Source organism: Hyla sarda, chromosome 6, assembly GCF_029499605.1.
Source record: "Hyla sarda isolate aHylSar1 chromosome 6, aHylSar1.hap1, whole genome shotgun sequence".
Classification (NCBI taxonomy): domain Eukaryota; kingdom Metazoa; phylum Chordata; class Amphibia; order Anura; family Hylidae; genus Hyla; species Hyla sarda.
The window spans coordinates 268876716-268897088 of NC_079194.1; the positions used below are offsets into that span (position 1 = coordinate 268876716).

General features: G+C 46.1%; 1 protein-coding gene across 12 annotated transcripts in view; it reads right to left on the reverse strand.

Moving 5' to 3' along the window:
- LOC130277036 (ADP-ribose glycohydrolase MACROD1-like) overlaps positions 1-11953 on the reverse strand; it is a 656083-nt gene extending 644130 nt beyond the window's left edge. For all 12 annotated transcript variants that reach the window (XR_008845346.1, XR_008845345.1, XR_008845344.1 and 9 more), the window contains exon 1: positions 11559-11953. Coding sequence is in view for 9 of the 12 variants with exons in the window: in XM_056527275.1 (XP_056383250.1) it covers positions 11559-11784 (226 nt within the window). In the remaining 3 variants the exon portion in view is untranslated. The remainder of the gene's footprint in view (positions 1-11558) is intronic.
- Between the last annotated feature and the right edge of the window lie 8420 nt (positions 11954-20373).

The following is a 20373-nucleotide window of genomic DNA, read 5'->3' on the forward strand; positions in this document are numbered from 1 at the left end:
TCATCATCCCCCCCTTCATCATCACCGCCTGTCATCATCCCCGTCATCATCCCACCCCCCCTTCATCATCATCATCATCATCCCCATCTGTCATCATCCCAATGCGCCCCCCCCCATCACCGCCTGTCATCATCCCACCCCCCCATCATCATCATTATCATCACCGCCTGTCATCATACCACCCACCCATCATCATCACCGCCTGTCAATGTCTGATCATTGGTCTTCAACCTGCGGACCTCCAGATGTTTTAAAACTACAACTCCCACTGCGACCTTAGTCATCATCCAGACCCCCCCCCCCCCCCCCCTTTTAGTTTTGTACTCCCCTCCCCCCGGCGAGAAGGAAGGGTGAGCTGGTCCGGGCCATCTGTGCTGCAGGGACCGTCCGGTGGGGAGGGATAGTCGTTCCTGGCTGTCCATCTTCACCGGGGGGCCCTCTTCTCTGCGCTTCTGACCCGAAATAGTGACGTGGCCTTGATGACGACGCACAGGGACGTTGCGCATGAACGTTCCTGTGAGTCGTCGTCAAGACAACGTCACTATCCTGGGGCCAGGTCCGAAGTGCGGAGAAGAGGGCCTCCCGGTGATGATGTACAGCCCGGAACGACTATCCCTCCTCACCGGACGGTCCCTGCAGCACAGATGGTCCGGACCAGCTCATCCTTCGTTCCCGCTTTTTTTTTTTTTTTTTTTTTTTAGCCCCCATAGGGGTCTATAACATGCAATCTTTTGATTGCATAAACTGTTCAATGCCATAACATAGCATTGAACAGTGTTACCGGTGTTCTGCTTGCTGCTCCAGCCTGCAGAACCTGGCTAGGGCATCGGGGGACTGATCGGACGGCAAGGAGGCAGGTAAGGGCCATCCCGCCATCCTCTCAGTCACAACGATGGTCCCGATTAGCTCTTCTGAGCTGCCGGGATACTTTTAACTTTTGTTTTTGACGCCTCAATCAACTTTGATTGCGGCGTCTAAAGGGTTAATGCAAGGCATCGACCCGATCGGCGATGCCTGGCATTAACCCCGGTCCTGTCTGCTGACAGCAGTCGGGACCCACCGGGTTTGAAGCGTGCTTAGCTCATGAGCACGCTTCAAACCCCAGTAACTAAATCAGGGCATACAGGGTACACCCTTGTTCCTCAAGTACTGGGACGCAAGGGTGCACCTGTATGCCCTTGGTCCCCAAGAGGTTAAATAAAATAAAAAGGATTTGGTATTGCCATGTGCGGAAATGTCCAAACTATAAAAATAAGTTAATGATTCCGCAGGTGAACGGCATAAACGTTAAAAAAAAAAAAAAAAAAAAAAAAAAAAAAAACATACCAAAGTCCTAAATCGCTGATTTTTGGCCACACTAGGGGGAAGATTTATCAAAACCTGTCCAGAGGAAAAGTTGCCCAGTTGTCCATAGCAACCAATCAGATCGCTTCTTTTATTTTTGAAAGGGCCTCTGAAAAATTAAAGAAGCGATCCGATTGGTTGCTATGGGCAACTGCACCACTCTTCCTTTAAGCAAGTTTTGATAAATCTGCACCACTACGTACCAAATATACGCAAAAGTGGTACCAATAAAAGCTAAACAAAAAATTTGCCCTCATATGGAACTGTAGATGAAAAACTAAAAAAGTTATGGTTCTTGTAAGCAAGGAGAAAAAACATAAGCACAAAAATGAAAAGTGGCTGTGTCCTCAAGGCCAAAATGGGATGTGTCATTTAGGGGTTAAATTGGTCCAGACGTTTTCAATATATGTCCACCGTTGCTAGAATGCTAATTAGGTTTGGTGCACACTGGAGGCTCGCCGAGCTTTCCTATCTCCGTCATATATACCACACTATGCCTGCCCATCTTATGCATATTCATTTTTCTTTACTTTTACATCGTAATGACTAGAATGTAAGAGTGAAGAATAATGAATATGCATAAGATGGTCGGGTATAGTTTGGCAAACAGGACAGAGGGAGGAAACTCAGCAAGCCGGCTTCCCGCCTCTATTGCGCATTAAACTGAATTACCATTAGAGCAATGGCTCTGGACCAATTTAGTGATAAAAAAATAAATCAATAATTTGTTCCTGTTCACCCGTTCTAGAGGTAGACTAAGAGGGATGTGATCCCTTTCAGGAGATCGCAGGGGGCACCAGTGGTCGAACCCCCAGCAATCAAATATGGATAGGGGATAAGTTCATTCTGGCTGCAGTACCCCTTTAAGTTTAGTGTGGGTGAACTGCCTGTCAGTTTCTCTTTAAATGGGCTAAACCTAACCCTCTGGTTTTTATTTTTGATTTCTGCGGAAAAAATTATTTCTGCGGAAAGTCTGCAGATTTTGCTACAATAAACTTCAATGGGACTTAGCAGAAAATCTGCAATACAGGAGGATTTGCAGATTTTCCTTGGGACCCATTGAAGTCAATGGCAGGGAAATCCGCTGCTGATTTTCCACAGCAAATAAGTTGCGGAAACTCAGCAGGTAATTTCCCTGTATGAAAATACCGTTAGGGCTCGTTCACACGGTCGGATCTGCCGACGATGGACCCTACAGTGTGCCTCCAGATGTGCCTGCTCAGATCGGCAATCCGCCGCTACGAGCAGACACACTGCGATGTGTGAGTCGCCGCACGCATGCGCAGTATACTCGCACACATTGCTACCGCTCTCCCTGCTCCCTGAGCTAGGCCGAGAGCAGCCACGATGTGTGCGAGTATACTGCGCATACGTGCGGTGATTCACACATAGTGTGTCTGCCTGTAGCGGCAAATTACTGCTCCAAGCAGGCACATCTGGAGGCACACTGTTCGGTCCATTGTCGGCGGATCCTTCCGTGTGAACCAGCCCTTAAGCAGTCATTATTTCATGCAAGACTGGTCTTTACTTTCATTTTACAAGCATTTTGCAGCACTTACATGTGCTTTACTTATTCGTGTGCAAAACAGCCGCAGTATGTCCATGTATTTTTTTTATAGAAGAAATCAGTACAGCCTTTAACCCCTTAACGACGCAGGATGTAAATGTCCTGGTGAGCTGGTACTTAACGCACCAGGACGTACATTTACGTCCTATGCATAACCGCGAGCCGCCGATAGCAGCCAGGGACCCGCCTGTAATGGCGGACATCCACGATCGCGCGGATGTCCGCCATTAACCCCTCAGAGGCAGTGATCAATACAGATGACGGCATCTGCAGCATCACGGACACTAAAATGGATGATCAGGTCGCAGGCAGCGCTGCCGCGGCGATCAGATCATCCAGCATGGCAGACTGATCTGTTCAATCGCAGACCAGAGCAGAAGACCAGTGGAAGGCAGCGGAGGCAGTTGAGGGACCTGCCTCCGCTGCCTTCCATGGGTCTTCTGCTCTGGTCTGCGATCGAGCAGACCACAGCAGAAGATGACCGATAATGCTGATCAGTACTATGTCCTATGCATAGCACTGAAAAGTATTAGCAATCAAATGATTGCTATAAATAGTCCCCTATGGGCACTATTAACCTCTTCAGGACACAGGGTGTATGGATACGCCCTGCATTCCGAGTACTTAAGGACACAGGGCGTATCCATACGCCCGCGGGAAATCCGGTCCCCACTGCTAGCCGGTTGGGGACCGGAGCCGGATGCCTGCTGAAATCGTTCAGCAGGCATCAGGGCATATCGCCCAGGGGGGGTCATTATGTCCCCCCATGTCGGCGATGCCCGCAGATCGCTGGACAATTCAGCCCAGCGATCTGCGGCGGATTGCGGGTCAATCGGGTCTCCAGTGACCCGGAATTACAGCCTGTTCGGGGCCGTCTCTGACAGCCCCGAACAGCCATAGCCAGCAGGGGTGAGGTGGCACTGGTGCCACCTCACGATCGCCCCGATTCGTCGGCCGGTTTACCGGCCGACCAATCAGTGCACCTGCTGCGGGTGTCACTCCCGTAACCTGCTCCGCCCCTCTTCCAGAGGACGTGATCGGGTGCGGGAAGAGGAACCCGGCAGCTGGGGACCCCGGCGTCCCTGTTGGGATCGGGGGCCCCGGCAAGGGACTGACCTGCAGCATGGATCAGCAGTTGGAGCTGAGTGACAGCCTCCTGCTGTTGCTTAGCAACAGCTCCCAGCATGCAAGAAGGGCATGCTAGGAGCTGTAGATATGCAACAGCAGGAGGCAGACCACCACAACTCCCAGCATTCCCTTATGGGCATGCTGGGACTTGTAGTTTTGCAACAGCTGGAGGCACATTTTTTCTATGGAAAAGTGTACCTTCAGCTGTTGTGTAACTACAACTCCCAGCTTTCACAACCAGCTAAAGTGCATGCTGGGAGTTGTAGTGGTGCATCTGCTGGTTGCATAACTACAACTCCCAGCATGCCCGTTGGCTGTCGGTGACTGCTGAGAGTTGTAGTTTTGAAACAGCTGAAGGCACACTGGTTGTGAAACACTGAGTTAGGTCACAAACTCAGTGATACATAACCAGTGTGCCTACAGCTGTTGCAAAACTAAAACTCTCAGCATGTAGTCTGTCAGCGCATGCTGGGAGTTGTAGTTTTGCAACAGCTGGATGTTCAGGGTACAGGGTAAACTCACATGGGCGGAGGATTACAGTAAGTATCAAGCTGCAAGTTTGAGCTGCGGCAAATTTTCTGCCGCAGCTCAAACTGCCAGCGAGAAACTACTGTGAACCCCCGCCAGTGTGACTGTACCCTAAAAACACTACACTAACAAAATAAAAAGTAAAAAACACTACATATACCCCTACACAGCTCCCCTCCCCAATAAAAATGAAAAACGTCTGGTACGCCACTGTTTCCAAAACGGAGCCTCCAGCTGTTGCAAAACAACTACTACCAGTATTACCAGACAGCCACTGACTGTCCAGGCATGCTGGGAGTTTTACAACAGCTGGAGGCACCCTTTTGGGAATCTCTGGCGTAGAATACCCCTATGCAAGTCCCTAATTTAGGCCTCAAATGGGCATGGCGCTCTCACTTTGGAGCCCTCTCGTATTTCAAGGCAACAGTTTAGGGCCACATATGGGGTATCGCCGTACTCGGGAGAAATTGTGTTACAAATTTTGGGGGCTATTTTCTGCTTTTACCCATTTTAAAAATGTAAAATTTTTGGGAAAACAAGCATTTTAGGTTAAAAAAAAATTATTTTTTTTACATATGCAAAAGTTGTGAAACACCTGTGGGGTATAAAGGTTCACTTAAATGGGCACTGTCACCAACTTTATTTTTTGATATGTTGTAGTACTTATGTACTACAACATATCTCTAATATACTTTTATATTTTATTTTTTTTATTAAAATTGTTTAATTTACATTTGAAAACCGGCCACTAGGGGGTCTCCCTCCTAGTGGCCGGCTGCAGCCTGGCGTGACGTCACGCCTGAAAAAGGACAGATGCGGCCGGGCATCGGTCCTTTTTCATTCAGCCTGCGCTCGCTCCCTGCCTGTCAATCAGACAGGCAGGGAGTGAGTGCATTGGCTTCCCGGCCACTGGCTCCTCCCGCACATTGCTGCCGCCGCTGTCCCTGCACGCCCGCTGCCGGACTCTGCAGTAAGTGTAATTGGGGGGGGGGTAGAGAGGGAGACTGAGGGGACGGGCTAGCGCCGCATGTAGCTAATAGTTTGTCTACACAGGGTGCCTCCAGCTGTTTCAATACTACAACTCCCAGCATGCCCTGACAGCCAATAGATGTCAGGGCAAGCTGGGAGTTGTAGTGATGAAACAGCTGGAGGCACCCTGTGTAGATGAACTAAGGGCGGAAGTCCTCCCCAGCAGGCATCAGTGACGTGGTGCCTGCTGGGGAAGTCTGCCTGGTAGTGAGCACACTGCCAGGCAGACAAAAAGTATTTTTAATATAGTAAAAATAAAAATTAAAAGCAGGGAGGGTGTTAGGGATAGCTTGGCAATAGGCAGGGACAGAAAAAAATAAAAATATGATGGTGGGAGCTACCCTTTAACCCCTTGTTACGTTCCCAGAGGGGTCTAGTTCCCAAAATGGTATGCCATGTGTTTTTTTTTTATGTCCTGGCACCATAGCCCCCAGAGCAAAATTTGCTTCCAAAACACCAAATGTGACTCCTTCTGGTCTGAGACCTGTAGTGCGCCAGCAGAGCACTTTTCACCCCCATATGGGGTGTTTTCTGAATCGGGAGAAAAAATTACCCTTTTTAAAAATTTAAAAATTTTGGGAAAACAAGCATTTTAGGTAATTATTTTTTTTTTATTTTATTTTTTTTTACATTTGCAAAAGTCATTAAGGCTCACTTTATGTTACATTCCCCAAGGGGTCTAGTTTCCAAAATGGTATGCCATGTGTTTTTTTTTTTTTTTGCTGTTTTGACACCCTAGGGGCTTCCAAAAGGTGAAAGGCCCCCCAAAAACCATTTCAGAAAAAAGTTCTCTCCAAAATCCCCTTGTCGCTCCTGTCCTTCTGAGCCCTCTACTGCGCCCGCCGAACACTTTACATAGACATATGAGGTATGTGCTTACTCAAGAGAAATTGGGCTACTAATAAAAGTAAAAATTTTCTCCTTTTACCCCTTGCAAAAATTCAAAAATTGGGTCTACAAGAACATGCGAGTGTAAAAAAATTAAGATTTTGAATTTTCTCCTTCACTTTGCTGCTATTCCTGTGAAACACCTAAAGGGTTAAAACACTGACTGAATGTCATTTTGAATACTTTGGGGAGTTTTTATAATGGGGTCATTTATGGGGTATTTCTAATATGAAGACCCTTCAAATCCACTTCAAAACTGAACTGGTCCCTGAAAAATATCGAGTTTGAAAATTGTGAAAAATTGGAAAATTGCTGCTTAACTTTGAAGCCCTCTGATGTCTTCCAAAAGTAAAAACTCAAATTTTATGATGCAAACATAAAGTAGACATATTGCAAGCAGAGAGCTTCAAAGTTAGAAAAATGCAAAATTTCAAATTTTTCATCAAATTTTGGGATTTTTCACCAAGAAAGGATGCAAGTTACCATAACATTTACTACAATATTAAATTAGAATATGTCACGAAAAAAAAAAAAAAACAATCTCGGAATCAAAATGATAAGTAAAAGCATTCCAGAGTTACCGTATTTTTCGCCGTATAAGACGCACTTTTTCTTCCCCAAAACTGGGGGGAAAAAGTCGGTGCGTCTTATACGGCGAATACACCCCTATCGCGGCGGTCCCTGCGGCCATCAACGGCTGGGACCCGTGGCTAATACAGGACATCACCGATCGCGGTGATGCCCTGTATTAACCCTTCAGATGCGGCGATCAAAGCTGACCGTCGCGTCTGAAGGGAAAGTGACACTAACCCGGCTGTTCAGTCGGGCTGTTCGGGACCGCCGCGATTTCACCGTGGCGGTCCCGAACAGCCCGACTGAATAGCCGGGTTAGTGCTTACAGGACACCGGGGGGGACCTTACCTGCCTCCTCGGTGTCTTCTCCGTTCAGGGATCCCCTGTATGGCCGGCGCTCTCCTTCCTCGTCATCGCGTACGTGCGTCGGCGTGCGTAACGACGTGATGGCGGCGACGAAGAGCGAGGATACCCGGCCGGCAGCAGAGACGTTCCGGAGCGGCGGGGACACGGCGACAGCAATGGAGCGACATCCAGGGCAACGGTGACGGGTCCGGAGCGGCGGGGACACGTGAATATTACCTCCTATGCAGTGGTCTTCAATCTGCGGACCTCCAGATGTTGCAGAACTACAACTCCCAGCATGCCCGGACAGCCAACGGCTGTCCGGGCATGCTGGGAGTTGTAGTTTTGCAACATCTGGAGGTCCGCAGGTTGAAGACCACTATTGGGTTCAAAATCTTAATTTTTTTTGATTTTGACCCTAAAAATTGGGTGCGTCTTATACGCCAGTGCGTCCTATAGGACGAAAAATACGGTATTAATGTTTAAAGTGACAGTGGTCAGATGTGCAAAAAATGCTCTGGTCCTTAAGGCCAAAATGGGCTTGGTCCTTAACCCCTTAACGACGCAGGACGTATATTTACGTCCTGCGCCGGCTCCCGCGATATGAAGCGGGATCGCGCCGCGATCCCGTATCATATCGTGTCGGTCCCGGCACTCATCAACAGCCGGGACCCGCGGCTAATACCACACATTGCCGATCGCGGCGATGTGCGGTATTAACCCTTTAGAAGCGGCGGTTAAAGCTGATCGCCACTTCTAAAGTGAAAGTGAAAGTGACCCGGCTGCTCAGTCGGGCTGATTGGGACCGCCGCGGTGAAATCGCGGCGTCCCGAACAGCTTACAGGACACCGGGAGGGCCCTTACCTGCCTCCTCGGTGTCCGATCGGCGAATGACTGCTCCGTGCCTGAGATCCAGGCAGGAGCAGTCAAGCGCCGATAACACTGATCACAGGCGTGTTAATACACGCCAGTGATCAGCATAGGAGATCAGTGTGTGCAGTGTTATAGGTCCCTATGGGACCTATAACACTGCAAAAAAAAGTAAAAAAAAAGGGTTAATAAAAGGTCATTTAACCCCTTCCCTAATAAAAGTTTGAATCACCCCCCTTTTCCCATAAAAAAAAATAAAACAGTGTAAAAGAAAAAAAAAATAAACATATGTGGTATCGCCGCGTGCGTAAATGTCCGAACTATAAAAATATATCATTAATTAAATCACACGGTCGATGGCGTACGTGCCAAAAAAATTCCAAAGTCAAAACAAGCGCATTTTTGGTCACTTTTTATACCATTAAAAAATGAATAAAAAGTGATCAAAAAGTCTGATAAAAAAAAAAAATCATACTGATAAAAACTTCAGATCACGGCGCAAAAAATGAGCCCTCATACCGCCCTGTACGTGGAAAAATAAAAAAAAGTTATAGGGGTCAGAAGATGACATTTTTAAACGTATAAATTTTCCTGCATATAAGTAGGGTATCATTTTAACCGTATGGACCTACAGAATAATGATAAGGTGTAATTTTTACCGAAAAAGGCACTGCGTAGAAACGGAAGCCCCCAAAAGTTCAAAAATGTCATTTTTTCTTCGATTTTGTCGCACAATGATTTTTTTTTCCGTTTCGCCGTGCATTTTTGGGTAAAATGACTAATGTCACTGCAAAGTAGAATTGGCGACGCAAAAAATAAGCCTTAATATGGATTTTTAGGTGGAAAATTGAAAGGGTTGTGATTTTTAAAAGGTAAGGAGGAAAAAACGTAAGTGCAAAAACTGAAAAGTCCTTAAGGGGTTAAATGGGCACTGTCACCAACTTTATTTTTTGATTTGTTGTAGTACTTATGTACTACAACATATCTCTAATATACTTATTTTTTTATTTTTATTCAAATTGTTAAATTTTCATTTGAAAACCGGCCACTAGGGGGTCTCCCTCCTAGTGGCCGGCTACAGCCTGGCGTGACGTCACGCCTGAAAGAGGACCGATGCATCAATCCTTTTTCATTCAGCCTGCGTTCGCTCCCTACCTGTCAATCAGGCAGGCAGGGAGCGAGCGCATTGGCTCCCCGGCCACTGGCTAGGAGGCCACTCATCCCGCACATCGCCGCCGCCGCTGTCCCTGCACGCCCGCTGCCGGACTCTGCAGTAAGGGGGGTGGGGGTTGGGGTTGTGATGGAGGGAACGGGGTATGGCAGGGAACGGGGGGGGAGACGGAGGGGACGGGCTAGCGCCGCATGTAACTAAGTTTATCTACACAGGGTGCCTCCAGCTGTTTCAATACTACAACTCCCAGCATGCCCTGGCAGCCAATAGATGTCAGGGCAAGCTGGGAGTTGTAGTGATGAAACAGCTGGAGGCACCCTGTGTAGATGAACTAAGGGCGGAAGTCCCCCCCAGTAGGCATTAGTGACGTGGTGCCTGCTGGGGAAGTCTGCCTGGTAGTGAGCACACTGCCAGGCAGACAAAAGGCATTTTTAATATAGTAAAAATTAAAATTAAAAGCAGGGAGGGGGTTAGGGATAGATTGGCAATAGGCAGGGGCAGAAGAAAAAAAAAATAGGATGGTGGGAGCTACCCTTTAAGGGGTTAAAGTTTTAAAAAAATATATATAAAAAAAAGATTCTCCCCCCAATAAAAACGTGAATTATCCAATTTTCCCTATTTCACCTCCAAAGTGTAAAAAAAAATAAAAAAAAAATGTTTATATACATATTTGGTATCGCCGCGTGCGTAAATATCCCAACTATTAAAATAAAATGTTAATGATACCTTATGGTGAACGTGTATTAAAAAAAAAAAAAAAAAAAAAATTTTTTAAAAGCCAAAATAGCTGCTTTTTTTTTTAGAACATTTTATTCCCAAAAAAATAATAAAAGTATTAAAACTTTTATATAAGCAAATATGGGATCAATAAAAAGTACAGATGACAGCCCAAAAAAATGACCCCTCATACCGCCGCTTATATGGAAAAATGAAAAAAAGTTATAGGTCTTCAAAATAGGGGGATTTTAAATGTACTAATTTGGTTAAACAGTTTGCGATTTTTTTTTTTTTTTTTTTTAAGCGCAACAGTAATAGAAAAGTATGTTATCCTGGGTATCAATTTAATCGTATTGAGCAACAGAATAAAGAACACATGTCATTTTTACCGTAAAATTGTACGGTGTGAAAACAAAACCTTCCAAAATTGGCAAAATTGCAGTTTTCTTTTTAATTTCCCCACACAAATAGAATTTTTTTGGTTGTGCCACACATTTTATGGTAAAATGAGTGATGGCATTACAACGGACAACTGGTCACGCAAAAAACAAGCCCTCATACTAGTCTGTGGATGAAAATATAAGTTATGATTTTTTGAAGGCGAGGAGTAGAGATGAGCGAACTTACAGTAAATTCGATTCGTCACGAACTTCTCGGCTCAGCAGTTGATTACTTATCCTGCGTAAATTAGTTCAGCTTTCCGGTGCTCCGGTGGGCTGGAAAAGGTGGATACATTCCTAGGAAAGAGTCTCCTAGGACTGTATCCACCTTTTCCAGCCCACCGGAGCACCGGAAAGCTGAACTAATTTATGCAGGAAAAGTCATCAACTGCCGAGCCGAGAAGTTCGTGACGAATCGAATTTACTGTAAGTTCGCTCATCTCTAGCGAGGAGGAAAAAACAAAAAACGTAAATATAAAGTTGTCCGAGTCCTTACGGGGTTAAAAAAAAAAACACTAGACATGAGCGGTCATGCATTCTCCCCTTGAATACAACGTAGTTAAAAGAACTTTCCACTAACAAGGTTTGAGCCATAATACTGCCATTTTACACTTCAAAATACACTGTGTGAACATAGCCCTATATCCAGCGGTCTTCAGGATAACAGGATTCCTCGCCCCTCACCTGCCCTAAACCTGGACTGCTGCACCGCAAAGGAATCGTGTTACCCAACAAGTGGCTCTCCAGCTGTTGCACAACTACAACTCCCAGCATGCCCAGGCAGCCGTTGTGTTGTAGTTTTGCTACACAGAGTGATGAAGCTCACGGCACTGGGTCGTGGCGGCTGAAAGCGGTTCCCTCATGTAGCTGAGGTTCTGTCCCCAGTGCACACAGTGCGGTTAGCAGGGCTCACGGCAGACAGGGTTAGGACAAGCTCAGAGCCCGGCTAGCTTCTCACTTTTAGCCTCTTTCCAGCTGGTGGAGGGAGAGTACAGGTCAATCTTCCCAGACATAGCGCGGGTGGAGGAGGTCAGGAGGCCGGTGGTGAAGCGGTCAGCGGTCGCCCAGTAACTGGTGAACGGGACACCGCGGGCTACGTGCAGAACGGGGGCTGCTGCTCGCTGTGAGGAATAACGCCCCAGGAGGGGGAGGAGCCCGCGGAGGGTCAAGCCAAGGCCACTCATATTTTGGATATATTTAGCCGCTGGTGACCGGGTTATTATTAGTTCAGAGGGAAATTGTTATTCCTTATAAGTGACTGCGACCGCTACTGGCGTATGGCGGGAAAAACGGCAGCCATTTTCTCGAAGACCAGCCCAATTGTTTACTTTTACTTTACCTTATAAAACAGTGTATCCGAACCAGGGTGCCTCCAGCTGTTGCAAAATTGCAAAACTACAACTCTCAGCATGCCCGGACAGCCGAAGGCTGTCCGGGCAAGCTGGGAGTTGTAGTTTTGCAACAGCTGAGGGAACACAGGTTGGAAAACACTGCCTTATACCCTCAGCATTTGAGTCTGTTTTAACAATTTGAGAAGGAATTTGTCAAGAGTGCCTAAAAGAAAGAAAAAACTTTATTAAAGTGCAGAAATTTCAGGCCTGAATTAGTTGGCACTCAAACGCTGATGGCGATTAATTTACGAGCAGATTCCGCCAGAGAAATATTAACATGTTCATTCTTTCGTCGGAATCAGGAATTTGAATCGCGCCGCAGAAATTCAGCAGTGTTTCACGGTGCAGCAGAATCCTGTTGAAATCAATGGGAGGTTGCTGCATCAGAATTTCCAAATTCTATAATGTGAACGGGTTTTATCATAAGATTTTTATGTTATAGTGGTGAAGGAACCGGTTACTACCAAGACCTTATTGCTGAAGGTGTGGAGCTGCTGAAGGTGCTAGACGTGGTGCTCTGTTTAAATTCAGTATATGGTCCAGTGTGTAGGTAATACACTTGTCCGAAACATCAATATTCATAGGAAATAGAAAACGGCACTCACCATCCTTGCAGTAAAATCTTCACTCTTTATTTCATCATTACAATCTGATATTTAATACCTGCAGACTAGCTGGGAGAGAGGGAGGAGACAGCAGGAGTAGCTACTTCGCGCACGTACTGCGCTTCGTTAGGCTATCTTCAGATTTTAATGATGAAATAAAGATTGAAGATTTTACTGCAAGGATGGTGAGTGCCGTTTTCTATTTCCTATGAATATTGATAATAATATTTTTGCTGTTGCCCATAGCAACCAGGCAGAACTCAGCTTTAACCCCTTAAGGATGCAGGGTTTTTCAGTTTTTGCACTATGGTTTTTTCTTCCTCACCTTTTAACCCCTTAAGGACCCTTGACGTACGCCTACGTCATGACACCCTGGTACTTAAGGACCCATGACGTAGGCGTACGTCATGGAGAATTTCGGTCCCTGCCGCGCGCCAGGCGGGGATCAGACTGGGATGCCTGCTGAAATCATTCAGCAGGCATCCTGTGCAAACGCCCAGGGGGATCATCAGACCCCCCCCCCATGTTGGCGATCGCGGCCAATTGCAAGTGAATTCACACTTGCGATTTGCGCAATTCTGGGTCATTACGGGTCTATGGTGACCCGGTGACCCAGAATATAAGGGGGATAGTGGTTGTCTAAGACACCCACGATCCCCCTGAGGGGATGGGAGTGAGGTGGCAGGGGTGCCACCCCTCCTATCCCTTCTATTGGTCGCCAGAAGAGACGAACCAATAGCAGATCGGGGACGGGGGGATTAACTTTCGTTTTCCCCATCCTGCCCACCCACAATAGGCGGGGCAAAACGGGGAAACGACAGAGGACCGGGCGCCGAAGATCCACTTACCTGTCCGGAGGCAGCGGGCGACGGAGATCGGCAGGCGACGATGTCGTGCGGCTGGATCCTACGGAAGTCGGTGAGTTGCCTAGCAACATCTGGAGGGTACAGTTTGAGACCACTATACAGTGGTCTCTAACTGTAGCCCTCCAGATGTTGCAAAACTACAAATCCCAGCATGCCAAGACAGCTGTTTGGACATGCTGGAATATGTAGTTTTGCAACAGCTGGAGGGCTACAGTTTGAGAGCTCTATACAGTGGTCCCTAAACTGTATCCCTCCAGATCTTGCAAAACTGCAACTCCTGGCATGCCCAAACAGCTGTTTGTTGTCTGGGCATGCTGGGATTTGTAGTTTTGCAACATCTGGAGGGCCACAGTTTGCAGTGGTCTCTATACTGTAGCTCTCCAGATGTTGCATAACTACATCTCCCAGCATGCCCTTCGGTGATCAGTACATGCATGGAGTTGTTTTGCAACAGCTGGAGGCACACTGGTTGGAAAATACTGAGTTAGGTAAGAGAACCTAACTGAAGGTTTTCCAACCAGTGTGCCTCCAGCTGTTCCAAAAGTACAACTCCCAGCATGCACGGTCTGTCAGTACATGCTGGGAGTTGTAGTTTTGAAACAGCTGGAGGCTTGCCCCCCCCCCTCCCCCATGTGAATGTACAGGGTACATTCACACAGGCAGGTTTACAGTAAGTTTCCTGCTTCAAGTTTGGGCTGCGGCAAATTTTTTCCCGCAGCGCAAACTCCTAGCGGGAAACTCACCGTAACACGCCAGTGCAGCGAATGTACCCTAAAAACACTACACTACACTAACACAAAATAAAGGGTAAAACACTACATAAACACTCCCTTACACTGTCCCCTCAAAAAAAATGAAAAACGTATTGTACGGCAGTGTTTGCAAAACAGAGCCTCCATCTGTTGCAAAACAACAACTCCCAGCATTTCCGGACAGCCACTGACTGTCCAGGCATGCTGGGAATTTAGCAACAGCTGGAGGCACCCTGTTTTGTGAATCACTGGCGTAGAATACCCCTATGTCCACCCCTATGCAATCCCTAATTTAGTCCTCAAATGTGCATGGCGCTCTTTCACTTCAGAGCCCTGTCGTATTTCAAGGAAACAGTTTAGGGCCACATATGGGGGGCTTTTTCTCCTTTTACACCTTATGAAAAGGAACAATTGGGGGCTACACCAGCTTGTTAGTGTAAAAAAATAAAACATTTTACACTAACATGCTGGTGTTGCCCCATACTTTTTATTTTCACAAGCGTTAAAAGGAAAAAAAAGACCCCCAAAATTTGTAACGCAATTTCTCCTGAGTACGGAAATACCCCATATGTGGGCGTAAAATGCTCTGGAGGCACACAACAAGGCTCAGGAGTGAGAGCGCACTATGTACATTTGATGCCCAAATTGATGCACAGGGGCGGCTGATTTTACAGCGGTTCTGACATAAACGCAAAAAAAGAAATATCCACATGTGATCCCATTTTGGAAACTACACACCTCACGGAACGTAACAAGGGGTATAGTGAGCCTGAACACCCCACAGGTGTTTAACCCCTTAAGGACAATGGACGTACTCCTACGCCCCCGTTTCCGAGTCCTTAAGGACCGAGGACGTAGGAGTACGTCCTGTCCATTCCCGGCCCCTTGCCGCTAGCCGGAGGGGAGCCGGTTCCCTGATGCCTGCTGAAATCGTTCAGAGGGCATCGCGGTATATCGCCCAGGGGGGTCATTATGCCCCCCCCCATGTCGGCGATGGCCGCAGATCGCTGGACAAATCAGGGTTACCGGCCGACCAATCAGGGCTCCTGCTGCGGGTGTCACTCCCGCAACCCGCTCCGCCCCTCTTCTGGAGGAAGTGAGCGGGTGCGGGACGTGCACCCCGGGTGCTGGGGACCCCGATCCCCGGCGTCAATGTTGGGAACGGGGCCCCAGGAGCAGCAGCGGCGGCAAGGGACTGACCTGATGCGGCGTGGAGCAGCAGCAGGAGGTGAGTGACAGCCACCTGCTGTTGCTTAGCAACAGCTCCCAGCATGCAAAAAGGGCATGCTGGGAGTTGTAGTTATGCAACAGCAGGAGGCAGACTACCACAACTCCCAGCATTCCCTTATGGGCATGCTGGGACTTATAGTTTTGCAACAGCTGGAGGCACATTTTTTTCTATGGAAAAGTGTACCTTCAGCTGTTGTACAACTACAACTCCCAGCTTGCACAATCAGCTAAAGTGCATGATGGGAGTTGTAGTGGTGCATCTGCTGGTTGCATAACTACAACTCTCAGCATGCCTGTTGGCTGTCGGTGACTGCTGAGGGTTGTAGTTTTGCAACAGCTGAAGGCACACTGGGTTAAGTAGCAAACCTGTGTGTCTCCAGCTGTTGCATAACTACAATCCCCAGCATCCCCAGCCAAAGTAGTATGCCTCCAGCTGTTGCATAACTACAAGACCCAGCATGCCCTTCCGCTGTCCGTACATGCTGGGGGTTGTAGCTTTTGCAACAGCTGAAGGCACACTGGTTGCAAAACACTGAGTTTGTTACCAAACTCGATGTTTCACAACCAGTGTGCCTCCAGCTGTTGCAAAACTACAACTCCCAGCATGCACTGATAGACCGTACATGCTGGGAGTTGTAGTTTTGCAACAGCTGGATGTTCCCCCCTCCCCAATGTGAACGTACAGGGCACACTCACATGGGCGGAGGCTTACAGTAAGTATCCGGCTGCAAGTTTGAGCTGCGGCAAATTTTCTGCCGCAGCTCAAACTGCCAGCGAGAAACTACTGTGAACCCCCGCCCATGCGACTGTACCCTAAAAACACTACACTACCAAAAAATAAAATAAAAAGTAAAAAACACTGCATATACACATACCCCTACACAGCCCCCCTCCCCAATAAAAATGAAAAACGTCTGGTGCGCCACTGTTTCCAAAACGGAGCCTTCAGCTGTTGCAAAACTACAACTCCCAGCATGCACTGATAGACCGTACATGCTGGGAGTTGTAGTTTTGCAACAGCTGGATGTTCCCCCCTCCCCAATGTGAACGTACAGGGCACACTCACATGGGCGGAGGTTTACAGTAAGTATCCGGCTGCAAGTTTGAGCTGCGGCAAATTTTCTGCCGCAGCTCAAACTGCCAGCGAGAAACTACTGTGAACCCCCGCCCGTGCGACTGTACCCTAAAAACACTACACTACACTAACAAAAAATAAAATAAAAAGTAAAAAACACTACATATACACATACCCCTACACAGCCCCCCTCCCCAATAAAAATGAAAAACGTCTGGTACGCCACTGTTTCCAAAACGGAGACTCCAGCTGTTGCAAAACAACTACTCCCAGTATTGCCAGACAGCCACTGACTGTCTAGGCATGCTGGGAGTTTTACAACAGCTGGAGGCACCCTGTTTTGGAATCACTGGCGTAGAATACTCCTATGTCCACCCCTATGCAAGTCCCTAATTTAGGCCTCAAATGCGCATGGCGCTCTCACTTTGGAGCCCTGTCGTCTTTCAAGGCAACAGTTTAGGGTCACATATGGGGTATCGCCGTACTCGGGAGAAATTGGGCTTCAAATTTTGGGGGGTATTTTCTGCTATTACCCTTTTTAAAAATGTAAAAATTTTGGGAAACCAAGCATTTTAGGTAAAAAAAAATGTTTTTTTTTTTACATATGCAAAAGTCGTGAAACACCTGTAGGGTATTAAGGTTCACTTTACCCCTTGTTACGTTCCCCGAGGGGTCTAGTTTCCACAATGCTATGCCATGTGTTTTTTTTTTTGCTGTCCTGGCACCAAAGGGGCTTCCTAAATGCGGCATGCCCCCAGAGCAAAATTTGCTTTCAAAAAGCCAAATGTGACTCCTTCTCTTCTGAGACCTGTAGTGCACCAGCAGAGCAATTTTCACCCCCATATGGGGTGTTTTCTGAATCGGGAGAAATTGTGCTTCAAATTTTGGGGGGTATTTTATTATCCTTTACCCCTTGTTACGTTCCCTGAGGGGTCTAGTTTCCATAATGCTATGCCATGTGGTTTTTTTTTTGCTGTCCTGTCACCATAGGGGCTTCCTAAAGGTGACATGCCCCCCAAAAACCATTTGTAGCTCCTTCCCTTCTGAGCCCTCTACTGCGCCCGCCGAACACTTTACATAGACATATGAGGTATGTGCTTACTCGAGAGAAATTGGGTTTCAAATACAAGTAATTGAAAAAAAAATAAAGATTTTGAATCAGTGTAAAAAATGAAGATTTTGAATTTTCTCCTTCACTTTGCTGCTATTCCTGTGAAACACCTAAAGGGTTAATACACTTACTGAATGTCATTTTGAATACTTTGGGGGGTGCAGTTTTTATAATGGGGTAATTTATGGGGTATTTCTAATATGAAGACCCTTCAAATCCACTTCAAACCTGAACTGGTCCATGAAAAATAGCGAGTTTGAGAATTTTGTGAAAGATTTCAAAATTGCTGCTGAACTTTGAAGCCCTCTGGTGTCTTCCAAAAGTAAAAACTCATAAATTTTATGATGCAAACATAAAGTAGACATATTGTATATGTGAACCCAAAAATGTTTTATTTTGAATATCCATTTTCCTTACAAGCAGAGAGCTTCAAAGTTAGAAAAATGCAAACTTTTCATTTTTTTCATCAAATTTGGGGATTTTCCACCAAGAAAGGATGCAAGTTACCATAAAATTTTACCACTAAGTTAAAGTAGAATATTTCACGAAAAAACAATCTCGGAATCATAATGATAACTAAAAGCATTCCAGAGTTATTAATGTTTAAAGTGACAGTGGTCAGATTTGCAAAAAACGCTCTGGTCCTTAAGGTGTAAAATGGCCTGGTCCTTAAGGGGTTAATGAAAATTCTTCAAAGTTGGATGGAAAAATGAAAAAAAAAAAAAATGTTTTCACTAAAATGCTGGTGTTACCCTAAATTTTTCACAAGGGAAAATAGGAAAAAGAGCCCCCAAAAATTTGTAACCCCATTTCTTCTGAGTAAGAGCATACCCCATATGTGGATGTAAAGTGCTCTGCGAGCGAACTGCAATGCTCAGAAGAGAAGGAGCGCCATTGGGCTTTCTGAAGAGAAAATTTGTCCAGAATTGAAGGCCATGTGTGTTTACAAAGCCCCCATAGTGCCAGAACAATGGACCCCCCCCACATGTGACCCCATTTTGGAAACTATACCCCTCATGTAATGTAATAAGGGGTGCAGTGAGCATTTACACCCCACAGGTGTCCGAGAGATTTTTGGAACAGTGGTCCGTGAAAATAAAAATTGTAATTTTTCATTTGGACAGCCCACTGTTCCAAAGATCTGTCAAATGCCAGTGGGGTGTAAATACTCACTGCACCCCTTATTAAATTCTGTGAGGGGTGTAGTTTCCAAAATAGGATCACATGTGGGGGGGTCCTCTGTTCTGGCAGCACAGGGGACTTTGTAAACGCACATGGCCCTGACTTCCATTCCAAACAATTTTTTTTCCCAAAAGCTCAATGGCGCTCCTCCTCTTCTGAGCATTGTAGTGTGCCAGCAGAGCACTTGACCTCCACATATGTGGTATTTCCATACTCAGAAGAGATGGGGTTACAAATTTTAGGGGGCATTTTGTCCTATTATCCCTTGTAAAAAAAATTACATTTGAGGGAAAACTAGCATTTTAGTGAAAAATAATAAATAAATCATTTACACATCCAACTTTAACGAAAAGTCGTCAAACACCTGTGGGGTGTTAAGGCTCACTGTACCCCTTGTTATGTTCCTTGAGGGGTGTAGTTTCCAAAATAGCATGCCATGTGTTTTTTTGTTTTTTTTTTGCTATCCTGGCACCATAGAGGCTTCCTAAATGGGACATGCCCCCAAAAACCATTTCAGCAAAATTTGATTTGCAAAAGTCAAATGTGACTCCTCTTCTGAGCATTGTAGTGCGCCAGCAGTGCACTTGACGTCCACAAATGTGGTATTTCCATACTCAGAAGAGATGGGGTTACAAATTTTGGGGGGCATTTTCTCCTATTACCCCATGTAAAAATGTAAAATTTGGGGGAAAACTAGCATTTTAGTGAAAAAAAAAAAATCATTTACACATCCAACTTTAACAAAAAGTTGTAAAAACACCTGTGGGGTGTTAAGGCTCACTGGACCCCTTTTTACGTGCCTTGAGGGGTGTAGTTTCCAAAATAGTATGCCATGTGTTTTTTTTTGCTGTTCTGGCACCATAAAGGCTTCCTAAATGCGACATGCCCCCCAAAAACCATTTCAGAAAAACTGACTCTCCAAAATCCCACTGTCGCTCCTTCCCTTCTGAGCTCTCTAGTGCACCCGCCGAACACTTGACATACACATATTAGATATTTCCTTACTCGAGAGTAATTGGGTTACACATTTTAGGAAGATTTTTCTCCTTTTACCCCTTGTAAAAATTCAAAAACTGGGTCTACAAGAACATACCAGTGTAAAAAATGAAGATTTTGAATTTTCTCGTTGAATTTGCTGTTATTCCTGTGAAACACCTAAAGGGTTAACAAACCTTTTGAATGTCATTTTGAATACTTTGAGGGGTGCAGTTTTTATAATGGGGTAATTTGTGGGGTATTTCTAATAAGAAGGCCCTTCAAATCCACTTTAAAACTGAACTGGTCCCTGAAATATTTCGATTTAGAAAATTTTGTGGAAAATTGCTGCTATACTTTGAAGCCCTCTGATGTCTTCCAAAAGTAAAAACATCAGACCCGACTGTGGCATCTATATACCTACTCCCGAAAGTGCATAAGAATATCATCTGTCCACTCGGTAGACCAATAGTCTCGGGTTGTGGAAACTTGTGTGAATCATTGTGCCGCTTCATTGACCACTATCTCTCATCTTTTGTAGAGACACTACCATCCTATATCAAGGACACAAATGACGTATTGAGAA